At 43.6% G+C, this 26,741-nt stretch overlaps 1 protein-coding gene across 3 annotated transcripts in view; it reads left to right on the top strand.

Moving 5' to 3' along the window:
* Window positions 1-874: 874 nt before the first annotated feature.
* TOX2 (TOX high mobility group box family member 2) overlaps window positions 875-26,741 on the top strand; it is a 268,049-nt gene continuing 242,182 nt past the window's right edge. The window contains exon 1 of one of the 3 annotated variants that reach the window (XM_038370216.2): window positions 875-1,200. In XM_038370216.2, the coding sequence (XP_038226144.1) occupies window positions 1,099-1,200 (102 nt within the window). In that variant the 5' untranslated portion in view covers window positions 875-1,098. Of the gene's footprint in view, window positions 1,201-1,727; window positions 1,798-26,741 lie in introns of those variants that run through there. The other 2 variants (XM_038370220.2, XM_043495676.1) reach the window with 2 other exon arrangements.

Raw genomic sequence — 26,741 nt, 5'->3', positions numbered from 1 at the left:
CCTTTTCCTGGAGAGGGGAGGAGATAAGGAGACTCGACCTCTTTATGGTAGGGCAGAAAGAAAATATGCCCCTTTCAGAAGTGCAGGTGCAAACAGCAGCTCTGACCTTTGTAGGGAGAGGGCAGGAGAAACTCAGACCCTCTCTAGAGATTGGGGGTAGGTGGAGACCTCAGCATTTTGGAGGACTGGGGCGAGAGGAGTGTAAAACTGGACCCTCTGAGGGGAGGGGGAGAGGCAGGAGTGCCAGCACCACTGGGGGGTGGGGATAAGGGGTCCCAACTCCTTTCCTGAAGGGTGCTGATGAGGAGGTTGCATTTCCTCTCCTGTTGGGGAGCTGGGGTGGGGAGGGGGAAGGACCAGTTTCTCTACTGCTTTGGGAGTGGGGAGTTAGGGAGGGTGAGGAAGAGTCCCAGACACTCTCCTTTTTTTGGGGGGGGGGGGGAAATCCCAGTCATTCTCCTGTCTGTAGAAGTTGGGGGGGGATTTGGGAGGCGAGTCCCAGCACGTCTCTTGGTGGAGGGTGTGGGGGGAGAGTCCCAGCCCCTCTCCTTTGTGTGGTGGAGGTTGGAGGGGTCCCAACCCCTCTTCCTTTGGGAGGTCCCAGGCCCTGTCACGTGGGGGGAATTTTGGGGTCCACGTCCCTTCCCGTGGGGGGAAACTGAGGCAGGGGGTGCCAGCCCTGCTCCAGTTGTGGGAGGATTTGGGGGTCCCCGTACTCCCGTGGTGGGATTTTGGGGTGGTTCTAGCCCGTCTTCTGAGGGGGGGGGGAAAGAGTTTGGGTCGGGGGTCCCAGCCCCTCTCCTGTGGGGGGAGTTGAGGGGGTCCCGGCCCCTCTTCAGATGCGGGGAGATGGGGGGCAGCCCCTCTCGCCGGCGGGCGGGGGCGTCCCAGCCCCGCTCAGCGGCTCGGCGCCTGGAACAATAGCCAGCGAGCGAGGAGAGGAGCCGGCTGCCGGCTCGGCCCCCCGCTCCCCGCCCCGCCCCGCCCCGCCCCTGCCCGCCGCACGCCCAGCCAGAGGCAGAGCCGCCGCCGCCGGAGGAGCCGGTTCCATGCCCGCTGGAGCCTCCTCGTGCCGCCGCCGCCCCCGCTCGCCCCGCCATGGACGTTCGCTTCTACCCCTCGGCGCCCAGCGCGGTGGCCTCGCTGCCCGGGGCCGAGCCCGGCTGCCTGGGCCCCCTGGACTATTACCACTGCAACAAGGTACCGCGGGCGGGCGGGCGGGCGGCAAGTTTGCCGGGCGGGACCTGTCACCGCGGGCCGCGCCGCCCCGGACGGGCCGAAGCCCCGCCGGCGGGCGGCCCAGCCCCAGCCCCAGCCCCAGCGCCCGGCCGGAGGGAATTTCAAAACTAGTCCCGAGAGCAGCGCCCGGGCCGGGAGCGAGCCCCCGGGGGGCCGCCTCTGCCCCCCCCCCCCCTCGCGCCCCCGGGGCTGCTGCCTGCGAACAGCCCCGGTGGCTGGAGGGGGAAACAAAGCAGCGCACCGACAGCAGCGCGCACGCTGGGGCGGGTGAGAGCGAGCGAGGGAGCGAGGGAGGGAGCGGGGACGGGCAGGGGAGTTGCCCGCGCCCGGGGGGGGGGGGGGGCGCGGCGGCTCGTGCTCTGGGGCGAGGGTTCGGGCTGGGAGAGACGCGCTTTCGGGCGCGTGTGGCAGCGTTGTGCGCTGGGTGCCTTTGATGCACCCCCCCCCCTTTCTCCACGGGGATGCTTTGCCCAAAGGGATCGCGGCATGTCTTTGCCCCCCCTGTGTTTCGCAAACCTGGCTTCCCCGGCGTGGTTAGCCGCTGGGCCGCGGCTCTTGGTACATTTGTTCGCATTTTTCGGAACTCGGGCTTTGGACTCCGGGTTCTTGCCCCCGCACTTGTCGGTATCTCGCTCGCCTTCTCATCCGCCCAACGCAGTTACTTCTGTTCCACACGGCAGACAGACCTGAGTTATGTATATTTCATAAGAGTTACAGTGCAACATAGCAATCCTTCTAACCTAGATGTCTCCACTTGCTGCTGCACGGAACCCCCCCCCCCTTTTTTTTTTTGTAACAAGCAAGGAATTTGGGGGGGGGGGAAGTATTCGAGAGTGCCAGAGGTATTTTAGGAAATAATCCTTCATCCAAGAGCAGCAAGAGGATAAAGCAGTGATAGATGCATTCAGCACTGGAGGGACAGGTAGTTCTCTGCAAGTGCCACCTTGCTCCACGGGTTTGAGGAAAACAACACTTAAACACTGTAGTAATAAAACAGTTTGGAGTAAAACCTTTGGAGGATTATTTATATGGATAAGCTTGAAGGCGTAGGTGGGTCTGGGTTTCATATTGCCAAGTTCTGGTGCTCATATTTAAAAAGTTAATGAAAATAGTGAAAGTTTTAGTGTTTCAGAACTGCAACTAGAACGCCCATTTGTTTTTCTATGGTAACACTTTGAATTGAACTGAAGAAAAAAGCAATATGGTTTCTAAAGACTTAGCAAATGAATTTTCATTTGTAAACTGTACGTATTAAGCAGTCTCTGCTGTTTGGGTCATTTAAATGCATCCGATGAAGTGAGCTGTAGCTCAAATAAATTTGTTAGTCTCTAAGGTGCCACAAGTACTCCTTTTCTTTTTGCAAATGCAGACTAACACGGCTGCTACTTTGAAACCTTAAATATCTTGTTTAACTTGAATTAGACTTGCTAACATATAATCATTTCTTTAAAATGCCCCAGATAATTTCTCCGAAGCTGAACAATTTTAATTGGAAATTACTTCCTTCCACCCCCTTTTGTTGGTTGTGCTTTTTTTAACAACAGGATCACTCTGAAAATACTAACAATTGGGCAAACAGCTTCACGGGAGGGAAGATATATTTTCATTAGTACAGAAATATCAATTGCGAAAGCACATGAGAGCTTGGGTGTCCAGGAGTACATAAGCGGAAGACCCTGAGAGCTACAACTCTAAAATACTGCTTGTTTAATAATATTATTAATAATAATTAATAGTATAATAATTATTATTAAAAGATTGTAGAAATTAGCTTTTTTCCAGTTTTTTTAATGTAGAAGATGCTGCATGGGTTATTCATCCAAAGCTCTAATTGGGGCAGTGCTTATTTGTCTGTAACCTGAGTGACATGCTCTTCTTGTGGCAGTTTGAGAGAAGAGTGCCCTGTAGTGGAAAGTCACAATGTAAAAGTTAATATGTGCCTCCAAAAACTTTGACTTGAGCGATGGAGAAAATTCTGTGGGGCCCATTTTTGTGGAATGAACAGTGGGATTGGCAGGTTAGACTGTTGTGATCAGTTTGGAGTTATTTGTTAATATCTGTACATCCAGTGAGAAAACTGCTGTGAGTGCAATGCTCTGAGCACAGAAGGAGCTACTTTTCTCTAATTAATAGAGTAAAATAAGTAAATTTCTAGCCGTTGCGCTGTCAGGCTGGATGGGATGTTGCACAGGAACGTACAGGGTACTGACCATACCACCAGGTGCTGCTGTTGTCACTACTACTGAAGATCTTAAGACAGGGAGAGGAAGAAGGGAAAATACTAACCCTTTCCCTGATGTTTAGAACATTTTTTTTTCTGAGCTATCAAATGCCATTTGCTTATGCACAATGGGCCAACTTTACCTTAGATGAGAGCCCACTGGGTTGAATTTTGTTTTATGGACCAAATGCAGAGAGATGCAAGTGTGGCTAATTTTAGTATAAAGATTGAGCAAGATGAACAGGAGGTGGTGTGCATCATCTGATTCTACTCCAGGGTATGTTTGTGGGATGTGGGGACAGACCTGGCTACTGTGTGTTTGAATTCTCCTATCCTGTTCGGCATAGTGCAGGCTCAATTTGTTGTGCAGTTACTGGTGGTCCACTCTTCTCTGGTCCACCTTCCCAGGCATTCCGTAGAGAGCTACTCCTTGTGTGTGTGTGTGTATTTCTTTTGAAACAGAAGGCTGCTTTCCCCTGTGAGATCTTCCTTTTCATGAGACTCTTGGTCTTCATATACAGGTTCCCCTGCACTCATCCATGATATGTATTGTGTGTTTAGTGCTGACAATGTGCTCCTCATTGAACAACACACACAGATACAGACACAGAGAAGGCAGATGTAGTGTAAAGTCTGAAGGAAGAGGGAATGAATGCCTTAGAGGAGTTTAATTATCACTACTCATGGCCATTATGAATGTTAATTTGTTTTTGGGCTGGCTGTGAATAAGGAGAGGGCAGTAACGTGATGCTGCATTCCACATGCTACTCCTCTAACCCTTAATTCAGACCTGTGGGTGAGCGGCAGCTCCTCAGCATGATCCCCCTTCTCTGTTATTAGACGAGAGTCTGGGCTGGAAGCAGATTGAGGTGGGAAGGACTCTTGGGCCTGGCTCATGCTTCCTCTTCCATGGGCTGGTTCTTGTGCTTGAAGTCTCCATCTGCTCTAGCCCATGAAAGCTTATGCTGAAATAAATTTGTTAGTCTCTAAGGTGCCACAAGTACTCCTGTTCTTTTTGCGGATACAGACTAACACAGCTGCTACTCTGAAACATCTGCATTGAGAACCTCAGTAAATATATAATGTGAATAAGGAGGAGCTCAGAAGTAAGTTTAAAGTTTGGACTAAAGTGCTTCTAGTTTTAGGTGGGCTCTTTCCCCCACCCGGCCTTTTGAGTATGTGGAGAAACACCAAGATTGAAAGGAGTGCGCAGTGTCACAGTGTATAAATAGCTCTAGCTGAGAGCATAACAATAGCTCTGCCGGTGCTATGGCTGAGCCAATAGGCACTTTCAGTACAACCAGCAAGCTCACTGAGGAAACACTCTTTAGCCCAAAGCATCCTGAAATGTTAATGTAATTGTTTTGTGCACTTACTGAACACGATATTGTTATCATGAGATTTCCGATCTCATCTGTGCGCTGCAGTGAGCTGCAATTCCTTTTTACAACTATTGAGGTGCCTATTATGCATCAGCATTTCCATTTTAAAAAAAGACAGGAGCTTTTAAAGATAAAATGAAATGGGGGCATATGTTCAGCACCACATGCAAGGGACTGCCTGTGCATCTAAAGCTCTCCCAATGGGCTTCATGGGAGTGGGGCCCTCAGTTAGCTGTGTGTGATGGCGAATGCTAGCTCATGTAGGGAAAATTCTGGCCTCACTATGTGGCTCTTCTTCCCCCTTTCCCTCTGGGGAAGGGGAATGGTTAGTGGAGCCACACCTGTCCTCCTGCCCAGGCACTCCTGTTGACACCTATTACTGTAGCCTGTGAGTGCCCACCTACTCCAGTCCCATTCCAACCATCCACCCTGGGGCATGGGTGCCTGGCATTGGCACCTCCTACTCCTGCATGCACATCAGTTCTTTTACATTTAGCGCTACCTATTGGGGAGGGCGGAAGATCTCCCCAGCAGGCTAAGGGTTTCTTATGTGCTTAGGTGTATTATGATGCATTTTCCTCAGACTCTAAGAAGCCACTTATTTTTCAAGTTGTTATTTTTTATTGTGAATATGTTATGTACATGACCAAGGCAGCACACATCTGTGGCATGTAAGATGAATGACACTCCGTCATGTGATGTTTTTTACACACCCCTGCCTGCTCCATGAAAAAACTTGGGTTCATGCCCACTTTGGTTGAAACGAATATTTATATGTGCCCTTTGCTTTTAAACTGTGTTTGAAATCCATGGTAAGTAAATTATGTATAAAGGGTTCATAGTAAATTGCAGTTTTATTGTCCTAGGGCCCCATCCTGCTCCCAGAGTCCTTAGTGAGCATGTACATTGTATTAGCTGAATTGTTGGCATGTATGTAATGAATAATTCAGGTACATTGAATATTACTTATTTTAATTAAAGGCCCAGTTTTGCAATCCTTATTTAGGCAAAACTGCTACTGAATAAAAGTAAGATAGTGGGGATCTTGCCCGAGTGAGGAATGTAGGATCAGGACTGTTCTTTGTCTTATGGGCTATAGACTGCAGTGTTATGTTGTAATGTACTGGATGTGTGTTTGGGCTGCCAATGCCCTTGCCTCTTATCTCTAGAAGGAACGTTTGACAGTGAATGAGTGTTTCTGTATATTTCCCTACATAAAGAAATTTAAGTATAGATCCCTCTTAACTATAACTGTGTATATTAAAAAGTTCTTGATATTAAATTTGCAAACAACCTGGCAATCATAATTGCTGAACATAGTTTGTTGTCTAACTCATGGTATATTTCACTCTCTGGTGTAGAGAGTGTATCTCTTTAACACTAGGAATATATGCTCTGCTCAGTGCACCTCCCATTATTCTTAATGGGAGTTATGCACGCATGTCAAGGGAAAGCTGTAGACGCCTTAATATGTCTAACATCTTTAGAAGTCAATAGCATAATCAAAACCTGTGCCCTAAGTCAGAGGTTCTTAACTTTTTTCTTTCAGAGTCCCCCCCCCCCATCCACAACATGCTATAAAAAATCCATGGCCCACCTGTGCCACAATAACTGGTTTTCTGCATATAAAAGCCAGGGCCGGCATTAGGGGCTAGCAAGCAAGGTAGTTGCCTGGGGCCCCCTGCCACACGGTTCCTTCCCCCACCCTCCCGCTACATTGCTCGGGCTTCAGCTTCAGCCCCAGGTGGTGGGGCTTAGGGACTTGGGCTTCAGTCCCATGCGGTGGGGCTTTGGCTTTCTGTCCTGGGCCCTAGCAAGTCTAATGCTGGCCCTGCTTGGAGGCCCCCCTGAAACCTGCTCAAAGGCCTCTAGGGGGCCCTGGACCGCTGGTTGAGAACCACTGCCCTAAGCCTTTCTAAGAAAACTATTAGTTACTTTGCTGCTTTAGATATACCATAACTTCCCTGTATTTTGCCTTCTCAGTTCTTAAATTGATAAAAAAAACTATTTTGTTAATATACTTTCATAAATGATAGATAATTAAAACCCACAAGCCATGAGATAAGTATTAATTTGTACCAACATTTTCTTCTTAAAAAACAAACACTCATTAGAAATTGAATCTGCCCTACTGGTATAAAACAGGATCAATCTAATGAATACATTTTTATGGAACATTCTGTTTTGTTTTGACTTTTACTGTACATTGTAAATTGCAGTGATAAACACTGGTCTTTTTCAATGTTTTATTACTTTGCCATGCTGAAAGATAAAATATTTTCTGTTCCTTTTTACTTTCTAAGCCAGTTCTGTTTTGAAGAAACATAAATCTTTTTTTCTTTCAAGACAGAATATTGGAGAGGGAATAAAATGTCCAGTAAATTTTTAATTTGGAGTTTATTTTATTCTCACTTCGTGCAGGGAACTCCTCTTGATAGCAAATGTTGAATAATTCCCTGAAGATAGACAAGGACCTACAATCTTGGGAATTATCTGAGTCACTCAGTGGGCCATCCCAGCTTCCTTCAGCATATTCTTTGATGGTTTATGCATTCTATCTGCATAGTAGAAAGTGTTTGAAGCTCTATTTTGCCGTGGGCTTTATTAAATCAGAAATTCAGAGCTAAATAATGAATGCCCATCCATTCATAGAAATTGTTGTTCTAGCTATGTGTGCGGAGAGAAGGCTTTATTCTAGTTGCTTTTGGAATAATAGAGATATCTTGAAGACTACGCTGGTTTATATAACAATATGGTTGTAAAGGTCAGTTCTGATTAAATCCCTTAAAGGCCTGATCCATAAAAGTTTTGTGCACATGTAGTGAGGAGGGAGTTGGCACACTGAAGATAACGGATCAAAATCTTAAAGTTTCTTTTACTTATTTATGATTTTTCAAATTGACTATGAACATTTTCCTTAAAATCACTGGGCCAGAGTATGATTGTGATTATGCAGCCATAAATCTGGACTAAATATTGATGTCAGCAGAGTTACTGCCTACTGACAGTGGTATAACAGAGATCAGAATCTGTCTCCATGCGTGTACAGTCAAAAAAGCAGTACTGGTGACAAACTGTAGTTCACTTCGTATTCATAAAAAGGAGCAGTTCTATAGTGGTTTATAAAAGTGTACGACACACATTATTCCTGCTAGCTCCAGGGATGATTGTTAATGTAGAGGACACTTGTGACCCATGCTATGCTCTTTATCCCTGTTCTTTCAGTATCCTACTTTTGCTATTTGTTTTTATTCACTACGGGTAAAGTAGGATTGTTTGCTTTTTAGAGTATTTCTGTATGTTCCACTTTTGCTTTCCTTGTGTGTCTGTATTAATCTGCAGAAGAGGTATGGAACACTGTGTATCCATATGCAGATTTTTCAAGCCAGCAGCATTTTGTTGTGAATCAGGGAGACGGGTGGAGGAGAGGGGGGAATGTGTCATCCCCCTAGATGTGGAATGAATTTTTTTTCCAGTTACCTTTATGTTCATCCTTTTTATGAATAGTGCTCTAAATGCTTTTACCATAAGTTGGATTATATCTTTCAGTATAAATGAAGCATATAATTGTGTTTTCCTAACCGCTCTACATTAAAAATAAGTTATTATGCTGCTAATGTGTTTTCCTAGACAATTTTCCATCTAGTCACTATCAGGCTTCTGTTTTTAGCTGTTGCGTACAATATCTTCTCTGGCTTCTTTCTGTTTTATTTTGCATTGCTAAAGTATGGGTGAAGTGGTGCCATGATTCCAGTTTTGCTACCATTAACTCTTAATGGGACATTTGAGTTTTAATGTTCCCCTTTTGTGATTTTTCCATACACCTTTTTTATAATTAAGGCTTATATTTTGGGATTCATTTCGTGTAGGGAGGGAGAAATCTACAATGCAACATACACTGAAATGAGCAATAATCAAAAATGTTATAAAGATGTGGTTGAGAATGGTGTTAAATCATCTGTCTGACTCACTTATATGAGTAGGTTTAAATATTTTAGTCATGTGCATCCTCCCTTCTTTTATTGTTCCTTTCTGGGGTTTTTTTTCTGATGGATGCCATTTCTTTTTTGAAAAATGGAACTGTCTCCTGTGTAGCCTGCAGGCTGAATCTTTGCATTATGCCACAGAATATCCATCCTCCATTGTAATCTTTTGCATAGATTGGTTGACCTCTGTAGATATAATTAAATATCTTCCTGGCTACTGTGTGGTTTCATTTCAGCTCTGTGCTGTATGTATCTGTAAGGTAAGTATTAAATTAGGACCCTATATCAGTAATTGTTATTGTGGTATGATTACTTGAAAATCAGTTTCTACTGGGTAGTGAGCGATTTCTCAGAAGCCTTATCTGAGGAAATCAGGTGACTTTTAGTCTGAGGCAGTTTCTTGACCTCTAATTATAGCGTGGTCACAAGAAGGCTGGATTGCATGAGTGCTTAATGTAATATGTAGATTTTCTGTATTGCCTTAAAAACTCACCCTCTCACTCCTTGTGATATGATTATTCTGTGTTCATAAGGGTCGGCTAACCTCACAAGAGCAAGGAAATTAAAGTGGAAATATCTGGCCTGATCCTCAGTGTGAGTAATTCCTCTAAGTCAATGGAGCAGTGCTGACTTACACCAGTTGCAGATACGGTCCCATTAACTTCTGTAAAAGATCCTTAAGACTGGCTAATGTACTTGTATCACTTCCACTCTGCTATAGACATTACCCTGACACAAAGGATCATGGCACTGGATGTTGCAAAATCAATAGCCATGGTACTTCAGTGTTTTTATGGAAACAGAGATGCTCTGTTCCAAAATGAAAACAATATTGGGCACACTTGTGGCCTTGGCTATGCATGCACGCTCCCACTGGGCCAAAGTCAGCCCTGCTGTAATGTCATTCCACCACTCACTTTGGATTTGAGCCATGCCAGTATCTGATGGCAGAACAGGGTTCACTGTTTTTATGGGAGCTCTTTTAGAAGAAAAGCACTTTTTTATCAGATTAAACAGATTAACATAGTTTTTCTTCCCACAAGATATACCAGAAATGTCTGACTCTGTTTCCATTCCTGTTTGAATTCCTTGCGGAGGCTTTGTCTCTTTTCTCTCCTGGCCTGTCTCTTGCTCCACTCATGTAGCTCCATTTTTCTCTTTCTCTCACCTCTAGTGGAAGTCATTATCTTCCTCTTTCTCTGGGCTCAGCTCTTCTCCTTTTTGCTTCAGGTCCCCGTTGTGTCAGAATTGGGAGACATGGATTTTATTGCTATTTGAACTGAGCATGTCTCTGAGGCCTTCATTTTCAGAATTCAGAGTATCAGCCATGTTAGTCTGTATTCGCAAAAAAGAAAAGCAGTACTTGTGGCACCTTAGAGACTAACAAATTTATTTGAGCATAAGCTTTCATGAGCTACAACTCACTTCATCGGATGCATTCAGTGGAAAATACAGTGGGGAGATTTATATACACACACAGAGAACATGAAACAATGGGTTTTATCATACACACTGTAAGGAGAGTGATCACTTAAGATGAGCTTTAACCAGCAGGAAGGAGGGGGGGAAGGAGGAAAACTTTTTGTGGTGATAATCAAGGTGGGCCATTTCCAGCAGTTAACAAGAATGTCTGAGGAACAGTGGGGCGTGGGGTGGGGGGAGAAATAACATGGGGAAATAGTTTTACTTTATGTAATGACCCATCCACTCCCAGTCTCTATTCAAGCCTAAGTTAATTGTATCCAGTTTGCAAATTAATTCCAATTCAGCAGTGTCTCGTTGGAGTCTGTTTTTGAAGCTTTTTTTGTTGAAGAATAGCCACTCTCAGGTCTGTAATCATGTGACCGGAGAGATTGAAGTGTTCTCCCACCGGTTTTTGAATGTTATAATTCTTGACGTCTGATTTGTGTCCATTTATTCTTTTACGTAGAGACTGTCCAGTTTGACCAATGTACATGGAAGAGGAGCATTGCTGGCACATGATGGCATATATCACATTGGTAGAGGCGCAGGTGAACGAGCCTCTGATAGTGTGGCTGATGTGATTAGGCCCTATGATGGTGTACCCTGAATAGATATGTGGACAGAGTTGGCAACGGGCTTTGTTGCAAGGATAGGTTCCTGGGTTAGTGGTTCTGTTGTGTGGTGTGTGGTTGCTGGTGAGTATTTGCTTCAGATTGGGGGGCTGTCTGTAAGCAAGGACTGGCCTGTCTCCCAAGATCTGTGAGAGTGATGGGTTGTCCTTCAGGATAGGTTGTAGATCCTTGATGATGCCCTGGAGAGGTTTTAGTTGGGGGGCTGAAGGTGATGGCTAGTGGCGTTCTGTTATTTTCTTTGTTGGGCCTGTCCTGTAGTAGGTGACTTCTAGGTACTCTTCTGGTTCTGTCAGTCTGTTTCTTCTCTTCAGCAGGTGGGTATTGTGGTTGTAAGAATGCATGATAGAGATCTTGTAGGTATTTGTCTCTGTCTGAGGGATTGAAGCAAATGCGGTTATATCGTAGAGCTTGGCTGTAGACAATGGATTGTGTGGTGTGATCTGGATGAAAGCTAGAGGCATGTAGGTAGGAATAGCGGTCAGTAGGTTTCCGATATAGGGTGGTGTTTATGTGACCATCGCTTATTAGCACCGTAGTGTCCAGGAAGTGGATCTCTTGTGTGGACTGGTCCAGGCTGAGGTTGATGGTGGGATGGAAATTGTTGAAATCATGGTGGAATTCCTCAAGGGCTTCTTTTCCATGGGTCCAGATGATGAAGATGTCATCAATGTAGTGCGAGTAGAGGCATTAGGGGACGAGAGCTGAGGAAGCGTTGTTCTAAGTCAGCCATAAAAATGTTGGCATACTGTGGGGCCCTATGGGTACCCATCGCAGTGCCGCTAATTTGAAGGTATACATTGTCCCCAAATGTGAAATAGTTATGGGTCAGGACAAAGTCACAAAGTTCAGCCACCTGGTTAGCCGTGACAGTATCGGGGATACTGTTCCTGATGGCTTGTAGTCCATCTTTGTGTGGAATGTTGGTGTAGAGGGCTTCTACATCCATCGTGGCTAGGATGGTGTTTTTAGTAAGATCACCGATGGCTTGTAGTTTCCTCAGGAAGTCAGTGGTGTCTCGAAGATAACTGGGAGTGCTGGTAGCGTAGGGCCTGAGGAGGGAGTCTACATAGCCAGACAATCCTGCTGTCAGGGTGCCAATGCCTGAGATGATGGGGCATCCAGGATTTCCAGGTTTATGGATCTTGGGTAGCAGATAGAATACCCCAGGTCGGGGTTCCATGGGTGTGTCTGTGCGGATTTGTTCTTGTGCTTTTTCAGGGAGTTTCTTGAGCAAATGCTGTAGTTTCTTTTGGTAACCCTCAGTGGGATCAGAGGGTAATGGCTTGTAGAAAGTGGTGTTGGAGAGCTGCCTAGTAGCCTCTTGTTCATATTCCGACCTATTCATGATGGCGACAGAAGTATCTAGTGGTTTTCAGCTCCATTTTTTGTGGTGCCCAGTCTGAGAGGGGCCTGATTATCAGAAAGTGCTGACCACCTGCTCTCTGCAACCTGGAGCTTTTGAAGGTGGCTCAAGTTGAGCATCCAGAAATGGAGGCATCCCAAATCACTGATCACTTCTGAAAATTTAGGTGTTTTGAGCCTCTGCTTTTCTATCTGTAAAATGGAGGGAATAATTCTTCCCTTTGTCACTAAGTTGAAGCTTAGTGTTTGGAAAGCCCTTAAGAGCTTCTAGAAAACAGCAAATGTTATTACTATGTCTACTTTAGTGCCTCACTTCTCCATCTGTTCGGGATTCCCCTCCATATCAACTTGATTTCCATTCTTTCTCTTTTTGACCGCCTCACTCTCTGACCTATCTTTCACTCATCTTCTAAAATTCGGTCTCTCTGTCTCCTGGCTCTTTGCATCAAAGTCTCCGTTATGCTGATCTCTTCTGCCTTCTCTCTTTTTGCAGAACTCACCTACCACTTCCTGGCTTTAATACCAACTTGACAGCAACACCAACATTGACCACACAAATAATTTTCATTCCCATTGGCACTAATCCAGAGAGAGGTGGTGGTACTGCCTAGGCCATCTATAATACTTTTAAGAAGATTCTAAGCCATTTAAATATTTCTTGATTTTAAAATCAATTTAAATAAGGGAAATGGAAAGGAGAGTAATAGGATTGAAAGTATGTTCTGGAACCTTTTGCTTCCAAGTTCTCAGTTCAAATCCTGCTCAGATTGTTATTGATTGAAATCTGTTCCCATTGAATGGCTGCTCCCTGGGATGTCAAAAGAGTTTGTGGCTTTTGTCCAGGTTTTAGACAGGTGTCTACACTACTACATTTGCTGTTATTCTGGCATTCTGGTTAGCAGTTTCAGTAGAAAGACTAGTGACTGAATGGGTCACATAGACTGAACTACCCTCTTACCCCTAAAGATGGTTTCTCTAGCTCAGGGATTTATTCGTCTTTATTTTGCTTTGGACAAATATTCTCTATCCTCTTCCACCCCTCTACCTCAGTTTTGGGTTTGACTAATCCGAGATTGTGAGCTCTCTGGGTTCTGGTTTTTGACTGGGCCTCTAGGCACTACATCAGCATAAAGAAATGAGGGATGAGGTGCAATGGTAAGGAATAGCGTGTGTGTGGGGCTTGCGCTGCCAGTGCCTGTGCAGCTGTATCTCTTCTCTGGAGACATGTACTCAGGCTCAAGGGATGTCTGTCTGGCACTAGTTGCCAGCACTGTATTAATGGACTTCATTTTTTCCTTTATATGCCATCACCGCTCCCTAATTTACAGATAAACACTTTCTCTGTCAAAGAAATAAAACAATGCAGAATATGAAATGGTTCTAATCTTTTACAGAGGTTTATCTTAACTTTGCATTTTTATAAGGTGAGCAATTTTAACTGCACTAATCTGGAGTGTAAAAATGATCTCATAATAGAAGTTTTCTAGGGAATCCCAAGGGGAGCTGGATTTGTAACCCTATTGTCTAAAGGGGGCAGGGTACCCAAGATTCCTTAATCGGCAGGAAAGAGACTTTGTCAATGTGGAAGTGATTATAATTTTATGAAAACTTTTAAGAAAGCTTTTTGTCAAGAGCTGGAATAGAGTTTAATTGAATTATCTTGGCCTGTCTCTGCACTTGGGGTGGGTGGAGGAAGCATTTGGATATAATTGGGGAAAAAAAAAAAGGAGAAATACTTTAAAAATTGAAAAATGGGCACTTCGACCACAGAAAAATGTGGCTTGTCATCACACTAGGAACTAATAGTCGTTTCCATTACTTCTGAGCTCTGCTTGCCAGTGGTTTCATGTTAAACTCAGGAAGGTAATTCTTCCTCCCCCGCCCCGCCCAGTGTATTATCTTGTCTGTAAGTAGTGAACATTAAATGAAGAAGGATGTAGTGTTAAAAATATCAAGCTTTCAGAAATGGCTGGCAGACCTTACCAATGATAAGCATTGTTGACTGAAGATCAAACAGCAAAAGAAAACCCTTCCAACAAGAGCCATGGAGTGAACCCTGTAGCCAGACAGTGAGGTCACCCAAGCTTCAGTCTGTGTATATTTAGGAACCTGCACTGGAATTATGGTCTGGTCTCCTCTACGCCAGACGGACAGTGGTGACATGTTGTTTTTGAACCTGACAAATCTTAAAACCAAGGAAACATTGACCGTATGCCAAGAAAACCAAAGCAGTGTTTTCATTATTAAGTGGTACAATTTTTTTTTTAAGATAAAGAGCCTGTCCTGAAGAAAAGACTATGTAGTCATAAAGTAAACTGAAGACTAACAGCACGTTTGTTATTTATTAACTAATTGACAACCTCTGGTTCTACGACAAGGTGGCAAATTAATTGTAGGAGGCCATCTGCCTAAAAATTGGGCAGTTTAGCCACTACCTGGCCAGAAAGTGCATAGAGGCTTTTTGGGATTGGATTTAAAGCAGATTGAAACATTGGTCTTTGAAAATTATTTTCAGTCAGTGTGTCACTTTAGTAATGGGCTTTGAAGAGGGAAAAATTTATAATCTTTATAGCTGCTTAAGCCTACCACATACTAAACTCTGTGTTAGAATGGCTGTAACTTGGCCTTCTCTTCCCTGGCAGAGTAAATCTAATATGAATAACACAGGTGCCGTTTTCTCTTAAATTTTAATTACTTGTGAAAGTACAATAGCAAATAGTTAACTTGTGTGCATGTGGATGCAAAAACTAAATAGATGTTCTCATTTGATCTCAGTCTTCACTGGGCTATATTGGCCAGTCCTTCATCTGATGGAACTGAAACCTCTTATGCAGTTTATCAACAGATTTAGGCCCTAATCCTGCAACTGGGCCAGCATGGAAAGCTGGCTCCTCACCATTGATTTCAGTGGGCTTTCTGGTGCGCGCAGGATCTGCCTTTGGAACCAGATGCAGGAGCTGGGCCTTACACATGAGAGGTAGCCTCACTGCTGCTGTACTTGGCATGACTTGGCAATTGTGTATGTCTGCATTTGTCAGATGCAGCTTGGTCTGGATACACCAAAGATTGCTTTAAAATGGTTCTGTCGGCACTTTCTAGGTATGAGAAGCAGGAAGGAAAATGTCATTAAACTGTGTGTGTGTGTGTGTGTGTGTGTGTGTATATATATGTGTGTGTGTGTATAATGTTGGATTTGTAATTCTATATACTAAATCGATGGTGATGGCTTCAATCAGATGGTAAATAAGAACTTAATAATAAAAAGGGCATTAGTCCATACTAATAAAAGGCGAAACATCTAATTCCTTGTAAAGCTTGCCAGAGTTGATTGAGATTTGAAAAGCTTCTTCCTGTACAAATATTTGCATATTGCAAGCTCCTGATCTGGCACTGGAGGGGCACTCTCCCAGTGTATGTGACTTTCCATAGTATAGTTTTGTTTCTTTGCAAAGGTCGTGGTCATAGACAGAAAGTCTGAGAGGAAGTGAGTACAGAAGTGAAAATGAGGGCCCTAGATTTTAAAGCCAGAAGGGGCTGTTAGATTATTTAGTCTGACTCTGTTACCCCTGTTTTAGCCCAATAAGTTGGGTTTGGCTAGAACATCTTTCAGAAAGACATCCAGTCTTGATTTGAAGACATTGAGAGAGAGAGAATCAGCTGTTTCCCCTGATAGGTTGTTCCAGTGGTTCATTACCCTCATTGTTAAAAAATTGTGCCTTATTTCCAATTTAATTTTAGAGAAAAATGAAAAGTTTCTCCAAGCCTTGCAGCCCTCCTGCCTTTTCCAAGGCAGCAGAATATCACACTCATGACTTTCCAGTTAAACTGGTCCAAACTGGAGACTCGCCAACTTGCCTTTCAAATTATGCATATATGTTTGGATTAGTGGAAGGCCTGAGTCCTATGTTTTTACCAGCGGAGAGTAAGAATGAACTTCTATGAGGTCCCATGAACTCCCATGACTGCTTCTTGGAGCAGCTAGTCCTGGAACCCACGAGGAGAGGCAATTCTTGATTTAGTCCTAAGTCGAGTACAGGATCTGGTCCAAGAGATGAATATAGCTGTACTGCTTGGTAATAGTGACCATAATATAATTAAATTTAACATCCCTGTGGTGAGGAAAACACCCCAGCAGCCCAACACTGTAGCATTTAATTTCAGAAAGGGGGACTACACAAAAATGAGGAGGTTAATTAAACGGAAATTAAAAGGTACAGTGCAAAAAGTGAAACCCCTACAAGCTGCATGGAAGCTTTTTAAAGACACCATGATAGAGGCTCAACCTAAATGTATACCCAGAGGTGAAAGTAAGCCGGTCTGATCCCTGCCTCTTCTGGTTGAGGCCATGCCTCTTCTGGTTGAGGCCATGCCTCTTCTGGTTGAGGCCATGCCCCCTGCTCAGAACTCCAGTTTACGGGTAAGTCCTTTAAGTTACTTTCACCCCTGTATATACCCCAAATTAAAAAACCTAGAGAACCAAAAAAGTGCCACTGTGGCTAAACAACAAAGTAAAAGAAGCAGTGAGAGGCAAAAAGGCTTCCTTTAAAAAGTGGAAGTTAAATCCTAGTGAGGAAAATAGAAGGGAACATAAACTCTGGCAAATGAAATGTAAAAATATAATTAGGATGACCAAAAAAGAATTGGAAGAACAGCTATCAAAAAGTAATCACTTTTTTTTTTTAAGTAAATCAGAAGCAGTAAGTCTGCTAAACAACAAGTGGGGCTACTGGACAATCAAGATGCTAAAGGATCACTCAAGGATGATAAGGCCATTGTGGAGAAACTAAATGAATTCTTTGCATCGGTCTTCATGACTGAGGATGTGAGGGAGATTCTCAAACCTGAGCCATTCTTTTTAGGTGACAGATGTGAAGAACTGTCCCAGATTGAGGTGTCATTAGAGGAGGTTATGGAACAAATTGATAAACAGTAATAAGTCACCAGAACCAGATAGTATTCACCCAAGAGTTCTGAAGGAACTCAAATGTGAAATTGCAGAATTACTAACTGTAGTCTGTAACTATCATTTAAACCAGCTTCTGTACCAGATGACTGGAGAACAGCTAATGTAACACCAATTTTTAAAAAGGGCTACAGAGATGATCCTGGCAATTAGAGATTGGTAAGCCTGCCTTCACTACTGGGCAAACTGGTTGAAACTATAGTAAATAACAAAATTGTCAGACACACAGATGAACATAATTTGTTGGGGAAGAGTCAACATGGTTTTTGTAAAGGGAAATCATGCCTCACCAATCTACTAGAATTCTTTGAGGGGGTCAACAAGCATGTGGACGGGGGGATCCAATGGATATAGTGTACTTAGATTTTCAGAAAGCCTTTGACAAGGTCGTTCACCAAAGGCCCTTGAGCAAAGTAAGCGGTCATGGGATAAGAGGAAAGGTCCTCTTATGGATTGGTAACTGGTTAAAAGATAGGAAACAAAGGGTAGGAATAAATGGTCAGTTTTCAGAATGGAGAGAGGTAAATAGTGGTGTCCCCCAGGGGTCGGTACTGGGCCAAGTCCGATTCAACATATTCATAAATGTTCTGGAAAAAGGGGTAAACAGTGAGGTGGCAAAATTTGCAGATGATACAAGACTACTCAAGATAGTTAAGTGCCAGGCAAATTGTGAAGAGCTACAAAAGGATCTCATGAAACAGGATGACTGGGCAACAAAATGACAGATGAAATTCAATGTTGATAAATGCAAAGTAATGCATATTGGAAAATATAATCCCAACTATACATATAAAACGATGGCATCTAAATTAGCTGTTACCACTCAAGAAAGAGATCTTGGAGTCACTGTAGATAGTTCTCCTAAAACATCCACTCAATGTGCAGCGGCAGTCAAAAAAGCTAACAGAATATTGGGAATCATTAAGAAAGGGATAGATAATAAGACAGAAAATATCATATTGCTGCTATAGAAATCCATGGTAGGGTATAACAGGGTTCAAAAAAGAATTAAATATATTCATGGAGGATAGGTCCATCAATAGCTATTAGTGAGGATGGGCAGGGATGGCGTGCATAACCTCTGTTTGCCAGAAGCTGGGAATGGGCGATAAGGGATGGATCACTTGATGATTACCTGTTCCTTTCATTCCCTCTGGGGCACCTGGCACAGGCCACTGTTGGAAAACAGGGTACTGGGCTAGATGGACTTTTGGTCTGACCCAGTATGGCCACTCTTATGTTCCCAAAATCCAGGGTACACACTTCTTCTGCACTCGTATACTAAAACAAATCAGTATGTTTGAATTGAGGAATGTTAGGAATATAATTGAGGAATATACTTCCAGTAAGATCATGCAAGGTCCTGAAGCAAGTTGTGAATCTTGATTTGCTGGAAGTATATGAAGGGTGTAAGAAGTCAGAGGGACTAGTTGTTGCTGCCAACAGGAAGTCGCAGGAGGGACGGATCACAGTTTTTCAGGGAAACTTCCGTGTCTTACTTTTGGGTTAACCTGAAGTGTTTTGATTCATTTAGGTGCCTTTAGTGTTATAACCCTCCTATATAACAACATTTAAAACAAGTTCCCATTAGCTGCAAAGCAGTGCTCCCAGTTGCCTTAGTTACATGGGACAGCTTGGATTTCAACATCCTTCTCTTCGGGTCATGGCGTCAGATCCTCAACTTAAGGTAAAATATCATAGTGCCATGCGTCAGATTGGAAAGCATGTTCTGTTTTAGAAAGGGATGATTCTGAGAGCTTCTCGCTAAATGTCAACATTATAGTGAAAGCTGGATGGCTCTGGCAATTTAAGAACCACTACAGAGCCTTCCAGTACTAGGTTCTTGGTTCTAACTGGGCTCACATTAGCAGTGACCAAATATTATCATCATTGGACGCTGGTTAGGCAGCCTATGTGAAACATCACTGGTGCATCTCAGTGCAATTGTGTGTGAATAGATATCCGCACCATAAATAAGTTCCATGCACTGTGGTATTAATGGGCCTTTCCGTAGTCAGGTTCAGCAGAAAGAACAAGAATTAAATGGACCTTTGGGAATCAGCTGCCCTCATCCCTATGGTGGCCCCTGTGGGTCAGAGCTGGGGCACAGTGCTGAGGCAATGTGGGGAAGCGTGTGCTGCTTCTGCTTCTGTTGTGTTTGCTCTGTGGATAAACGGTCTCCAGTTCTATCAGTCCAGTACCTCGCACCCACACTAAATTTGCTTAAAAATAATAAAGTGAAGGTGAGCTTGTGTAATTATACATTTAACATGCCAAGATGCTGCTGTTGTAGTTATTTTTTTCTTAATAAGCTTATCTAAGCCTCATGGATCTCTGATAATTATGGCAATGAAACTAAATGGTGTAACCTTTTGGTGCAGTGTTAGACAGTTACTGGTGGACCTATATGTTCACAGGACGCTGTCCCACCAGGTGGTGAGCACCCTCCATTTCGATTGACTTCTCTGGGAGCTGAAACTGCTTAGCATCTCTCACAACTTACTCAGTGCAGCATCGAGCCCTAGGTGAGAAGAAAATTCTGCTTCGTTATGATTCAGAGCACAGTTTGACAATGACCAGGCCTTGGTCAATAGAGACCGCTGAGTTCAGAGAACTGACTGAGCAGGGAGATGACTTACTAAACACTGACCATTTTTCTCTTTTTGTCCAGTTTTCCTTTCCCCCCCTCTTTTATCTGAGCATTGCGTCTTATACACATATTTCCTGCCTTGGGGCTGGTGTGGCCCGTGTCTGCTTGCTGTGTCTGCCAGTTCTGATGTTTGGTTCCTCCTTGCTAGCACTACTTGCTTCTGCAGAAGCATTTGATGGTGTTATGTAAGCCTTGAATCACAACCTAACACTTTCACAGCAGACACTGCTATGCACACTGGGTCAAATTCATCCCTGCACTAACTCCACTGGTTTCAGTAGAATTGCACTGTGGGTGAATTTGGCTCAGCAGCTAATGGGGGGAAACAGATATCAGTAATGTCATTCAGAGGAATCTGAATAAGTAGTTCTATTATCTCAGGTAGCTTCAGCTTGAGCTATGAATGAGCACCATAAGTCACTGTAGGCTGGGATTTAAATTGCTTCTAGACCACAGCCATTGCACATTAAAACTAATTTTTGGCATTAGAACAAGATGCTCCGTGTCTCCTGCTTGAAGTCTGGGGGAGTTCATGCCACAATACTGCTACAAGTTCTTTAGCTGACTCTCATGAAGGACCATGCAGTATATCACTGAAACAAAAACCACAGCTCTGACTGTGACTTATCATGACCTTTCCATGTGGGCCTCTCTCCATTAGACTGGTTAGGCTCTCAGCTATTTTCATGGCAGGCACCACATTTTAATAGAGAAATTGTTTGCTGAGCACCACCTCTGCCATGCATGATTGGATAAGCTTTCTCCCCTCCCAGTGGTACTTGAATAACATCTCTGTGGCAACTACAACAATTTCTTACACAGAAAAGTGGCGTTAGTAGAATTTGTAATGCACTTCTAAATGTCTCTTAATTGGATTTGGCTGCTAGGGTGGAAAAAAAGCAGGAAAGCCAGCAGTGCTGAGTAACCAGCCAGTTTTCTGTGCTCCATGTACAACAGTTTGGATACCACTGGGTTAGTGGGAAGTGAATCTTGTTGAACTGGCCTGATGGTGGTGTTGAACTTCTGTAAGGGACTAGGATAAAACAGTCTCCACTTTTGATTTAAGACAAGATGTGAACCTATTGGAAAGGCTCAGTTATACCAATGCAACTTCACAAAAATAAGTGGAGTTGTATGGGTGTAAGTGAAGGCAGAATTTGTCTCTGGAGCAGAGAGACTAGTGCATTAGCCTTTAGCAGGTTGATAATTCCCAACTCAGTCTCCAGTCAGTCCACAGTGCCACAAAAAGTAAAAGAAATAATGGGCCAGCTCCTCAGCTGGTAAAAATCAGCATAGCTCCATTGACTCTGAGTAGAGCTGCTCTCTTACACTGTGTGAGGATATGGCCCACTGTTTTGGTAGATGAGTTGTGTACATGTGAGATGGTAGTTACTGTATAGCTCTGTACTTCAGTCTTTAAGGCCTAGCATGCCATGTCTAATTTTTGTAATTTGATTCACTGTAGCTATAATGGATTCTTACTCATGTGCTATACACTAAGCCAAGCCAAGTACCACCAGTGATGTGAGCACCTCATTTTGAGAACTGCTGGTGTGACTCATAAAAATAATGCTGTGTCCCACATACAGTGCAGCAGAAGTGAATTAATCATATCCTTTTTTGTTCTAACATAATGCTCAGCATTGGATTGAGTTACAGAAATAATTTCTTCTGCTGAGTTCTCATCTTCTTTATTTTTCCTTCTCTGTACTGTCTATAATCAAGTTCTTGAGGAACAAAAGATTTACTGGGGGGGGAACATCCAAGGAATGCATTAACCTGCTAAATGCTTGGTTTGTATAGACTAGAAATTCTCAATAGTGTAACTCATTACACGGCTGCCAACGATCTAATGTCGTGCACTGCACCCGTGTAATGTAGGGAGATAGTGCCAGTTTGGGAGGCATTTAATTGGGTCTCTTGATTTTGGTCTCCGCAGAGAGGTCAAGGCTTGAATGAGCCATAGAGACTGAGTGTTAACTGCAGGGCTGGTCCCTCCAGCTCTGGGCTGTAGCACTTAGGAGATGCAGTTGCATTGTGTGGAGTAACCTGCCTTGCTACTGTATATAACTGTGTAAATCAAATAGAAAAAAGGGGGAGGAGGAACACTTTCAAGCAGAGAGGTGCCCTTAGTCCTCACGTAATGGGAACAAGGTGTAGTAGTGGGAGGAATGCGTGGTACATGTTCTACAGTAGATGTTGCACGTGCACTGTGGGGCAAACCTACCCTCCTGCTCCTGCCCTGCTCCCACAGCCATGGCACATTCCCTGCATGGAGAAACTGGGCAGATCACGCTTTAGGGGAGCTCTGAATAGCATGAGCTCACTCCCTGCACGATGCTGAGTCCTTCTCTGTGGGCAATCTGTGTACATCACAGTAGGATGACAGAGGAGCTATGGAATTCACCATATCAGGGATCCTCTGTTATAGCTGGGGTGCACAAGAGAGGTGGAGGGCTGCAGTAGTGTCCATAGAGTGTCTGCAGAGCCATCTTTTTCATGCCCAGCCCAACTACTCGAGCTTCTCAAGAAGGAAACAGTCACTATTGTAGTGTACATGGTGAGCTTTGGTGAAGGTGGATTTCAAAGCAGCAGATATTTCCTTACCTGTTAGTAAAACTAACACTTAAAAAAACACTCGTATGCAACCCTTTCCTGCCCAGTTTATTATGAAAAGATAGATCTTTTGGACCAAAGACAAAAAGATCCAAGGTAAAGACAAGGCTACCATGAACTTAGGCAAAAGCTGTCCTATAACCATTAAATACTATGGAACAAAATGGACTCAACATGAGAACTCATAGCAAATCTCTCAATACATTTCACAATAACTCTGTAGGTGTATGAGACAGCTTGTGGGTATCTGATGTGTTGATTCACTTCAAAGCTGGTTATAGTGCAGCTGCTAAGGGATCCAGCAGAAGTTGGCTAGTGCTGCTGTGCTTCTTGCTTTCTATAATTTGATGATTTCTATTGCTCGTGAAAGAGGGAGCTGTTAGCGCTAGCTAGAGCCAGGTGCAGTTATCCTGAATGTAATGTGAAATTACAGGAGCTGTAAAATAGGACTTAACTCTCAGTTTGCTCCAACTTCTAGGATGACAGAGGACTGACTTAAAGGGCCAGTTACCAGTCGGTTACACCAGTGTACAATTGGAGTAACTCTATTTGCTTCCATTGAGTTACTCTGGATTTATACTGGTATAACTGTGATCAGAATCAGGTCCAGATAATTTTAGATTATGATGGGATGGGTGAGAGAAATGAAAGTCTAGCAGTAATTCAATGCCACCTACAAATACACTGTCAAGTACATCATGTTGTATAATTTAGAAAGGATGCTATTTTTAGAAGGCCATTAGAATTCTGCTTTTCCAGAAAATAAGGGAAAGGAGAGCTTGGAATGTAGCATGTGTTTTAAAAGGAGTCTTTCCATGTGTCGTGAAGACAAAGGATGTTATACCGTAATATTTTTAATGTACAGCATCTTGTATAGAATGCATTTGGCACAATTGTGATAGATATGATATCTCAATGAAAGAGGGAAGAAAAATTGAAGTCATTCTAGGGCAGATATTCAATATCCATTTTTGTTGTTGATGTTTGTTTGTTTCATATAAGTAACCATTATACTTATCTTTTTAATATTAATCCCAAACAGGAAAAATTATGGATGTGGCAATCTCTCTATCAGGGAATATTGTTTTAAAGCTCATGGGGTTACATTAGTTGAGTGCATAGTAAATTCATTCTCTGAAGCAAATAAACCCCCATCAGACTGAATGCTGGGAGCTGACAGTTTGACATTGGGATGTACATCACAGACAGATCTCTGGGGGCAGGGTGGAGAATTTCTCTCTTTCTTGATGAAATTGGTTAAAGCACTTGCATTTAAAACTGGAATTAACTGGGCATCGTTGGGAGGAAGCCTGTAGTGTTGCATGACTTGTTTGTTGACCATTTATGTAAGCAACACTCATTGGAAGAGGAAGGAGCCAAATTCCTGAGGAAGAAACTAAGTTACTGCTGCTTTTTAAGATGTAACCTTTCCATATTTCAGTATATCTCTATGATAGCTTTGGTGAAGTATTCATTATTTCTGATCTAGAGAGAGTCTCTTTTGAGATGATGCTGAGGAGCAGTTTATTCCGGCAATTGGTGTTTTTCCTTAACTATATCTCAATATAAAAATAAGTGGTACAATACAAACATTCAAAATGTGGGCTCTCTATATGTTGTACGTGCAAGTGATTGTCCAGAAAACTTTGAGCACTCAGTTGTGCAAGCAATATTACGTGTACAAAACCCTCATTTGTATGCACAAAATTGAGTGCAAAGGGTTTTTGCATACAGTTCCAATGGTGTCCAAATGACAATGCACCAAAATTCCAGATGCACAAATAGAGGGTGAACTGTGGCCCTCCTGAAAATTTGGCAGAGGCTGTTTTAAAGCAATACATGATATAATGTAAAAAATATTAGGGGAACAACATCTTGTAGCTCCACTGTCTACACTTCCGTTGCAAGTAAGTTTTCAGACCTGTATAAATCTTCAGGTTAGTAACGTAACACTGTGATATGAGAGTCACCCAACCTTTTTCACCTACCTCTCTTTTTTTTTTCTTTTACCAAAAATTATTATGGTCAAGAAAAATTTGTTTTTGCCTAGCAATAGGCAGGATTTAAAACTGTTTTAAAAACATTAACAAGAAAAGAAAATTCAAGTGCTCTTTTTGCAAAGAGGCATCTAGATTTTATTTTAAGTTTAGTGTTGATGTTAGTTAACAGCCTTTGATATTATCAAAATGTATAGGAATGACCAAGATATTTTCATGAGAAAATTAGCTCCTGATCATGGATAGTAGCTACTTTTCATATAGATTTCTGTGTACTCACTAGTATATAGTTTATGTAAAAGTCAGGTTGGTCTAATGAGGTAGTCTGAGCACAGGACTGGGCATTTGGAGCTCCTGGATTGCAGTCCCATCAATGACAGACTACCTTTGTGTACTGTGGCAGCTCACCCTGTCTGCCTCACTTTTTCCATCTGTAAAATGGAGATACTTCCGTGCCTTATGGTGGTGTTGTGTGGTGTTGTATGGTGGTGTTGTGTGGTGGTAAGTGCTAAGCATTGTTGTTATTGTAGATATCTATTTTTAGTATAAAAAGTCCCCATTGATTTCTCTGCATGCAGTTGTGTGCGTCTCATACACTAGAGTCCCAGTTCTACAACAGCATATGTGTGGGTGAAGCTCCATTGACTTCCCTGGAGTTTCATGGGTACAGGGCTCTACCAATATGCAGCATAGAGGCCTAGGAATATTATTTCAATTTATTCATTATTTGTAATCCAGTCATACCTAGAGGCTCCATTGGGTGCCATTGTGCAAGGCGCTGTACAGATAAGAGTGCCCCTAGATTTGTAGGATTCTCCAAGAATGGAGCATGATCCTGCATTCCCAGTGCACTCCGTGATGCTGGTGTTTGATATGAGCTGTTTTTAATTGCTGTGGAAAGCCAAGCCTCCTATTAGAGTGAAAGCTGCTGTGCAGGAGCTCCTCCTTCCCTTGAATGGAGAGTTTGCACAATGTGAAAGAAATCATTAGAAGACAATAAAACATTTGTGTGTAATTTAAATCTGGACCTGTGGTGGAGTAGGCAGTGAGGAAACCTTGCAGTGCTTTTGCTCATGCTGTTTGCATTCTGTGGGTTAAGAGAAGACTTTGTTTGCTAGTGTGGCTGGTCTGACACCTTTCGTCACCACTAAATACAATGAAAAAAGGTGATGAAGTTAACTGTCCTGGAGCAAATGCTGCATGTTAATTACATGCACTGTCTTCCTAATGATCCTCCCCAATGTTATCTTTCTAATGTGACTAGAGCAGAAGGCAAGAACAGAATACTCAGAAGGCTCAGTTCTGAGTGGAAGGCCTGTGCCAATCTCAGCAACGGTCAGTGGAGATGACAAAATGCCAGCATGTGACTGCGATATCTGATGCAAAGTTCATATTTTCTGAACTGGAGTCTGTACCAGGCAGTGTAGGAGCACACTTCGTTGGTACACAAAATGCCTGAGGGTCATTGAAAGAGACAATGTCGGATTCTCTCGGAGATGCCACTCTGTCAGTGCAAAGGGTCTGGAAAGCCACCAGATCTGGCCATCTGAGAATTTTCCTTCAGTGGCGGAGCTCACAGCATGCAGAGAACTGGTATTTCTGCATCCTGCACCACTCTCCCATCCCTCTGAGAGTCTGTCTATGCAGCAACTAGAACCTGCAGCTGGCCCATGCCAGCCAACTTGGGCTTGCGGGGCTTGGGCTGCAGGGCTGTTTCATTGCTATGTAGACTTCCAGCTTGGGCTGGAGCCTGGGTTCCACAACCCTGCAAGGTGGGAGACTCCCAGGGCCAAGTCTCTCTGGCCTTGGCTAGTTTAGACCTTTTTCGTAACACTTCCCACTTTTGCAAGCACTGGTTCATCTCTCCTTCCTGGGGTCACGGTGTGAGCTCTGTGTGGGGCAGGTTGCACGGGGTTACGGTGAGAGTCCAGTGGGGGGAAGGGGTCCCGTGGTCATAATGGGAGCCATGTGGGGGGCAGGGGGCCCGGGGTCACAGAGGGAGAGCTGCAGGGGGTCTGGGGTCATGGTGGGAGCCCTGTGGGGGGCAGGCGACCCGGGGTCGCGATGGGAGTGCTGTTGGGGGCTGGTCTGCATTAGTGCTTCCACTCTAGTAGTAGAGCTGTACTAGTGGTGGCACAGTCAGGAGTTTTCCAGAAGTAGAGTCTAGTGTAGACAACTCAGGGCTGATGGACTGTCTGGTGAGACTGTCAAGGAAGGTACCAGCTGGGA

The sequence above is a fragment of the Dermochelys coriacea genome, chromosome 13 (genome assembly GCF_009764565.3).
Source record: "Dermochelys coriacea isolate rDerCor1 chromosome 13, rDerCor1.pri.v4, whole genome shotgun sequence".
Taxonomy (NCBI): domain Eukaryota; kingdom Metazoa; phylum Chordata; order Testudines; family Dermochelyidae; genus Dermochelys; species Dermochelys coriacea.
This window is presented reverse-complemented; position numbering and strand designations above follow the sequence as displayed.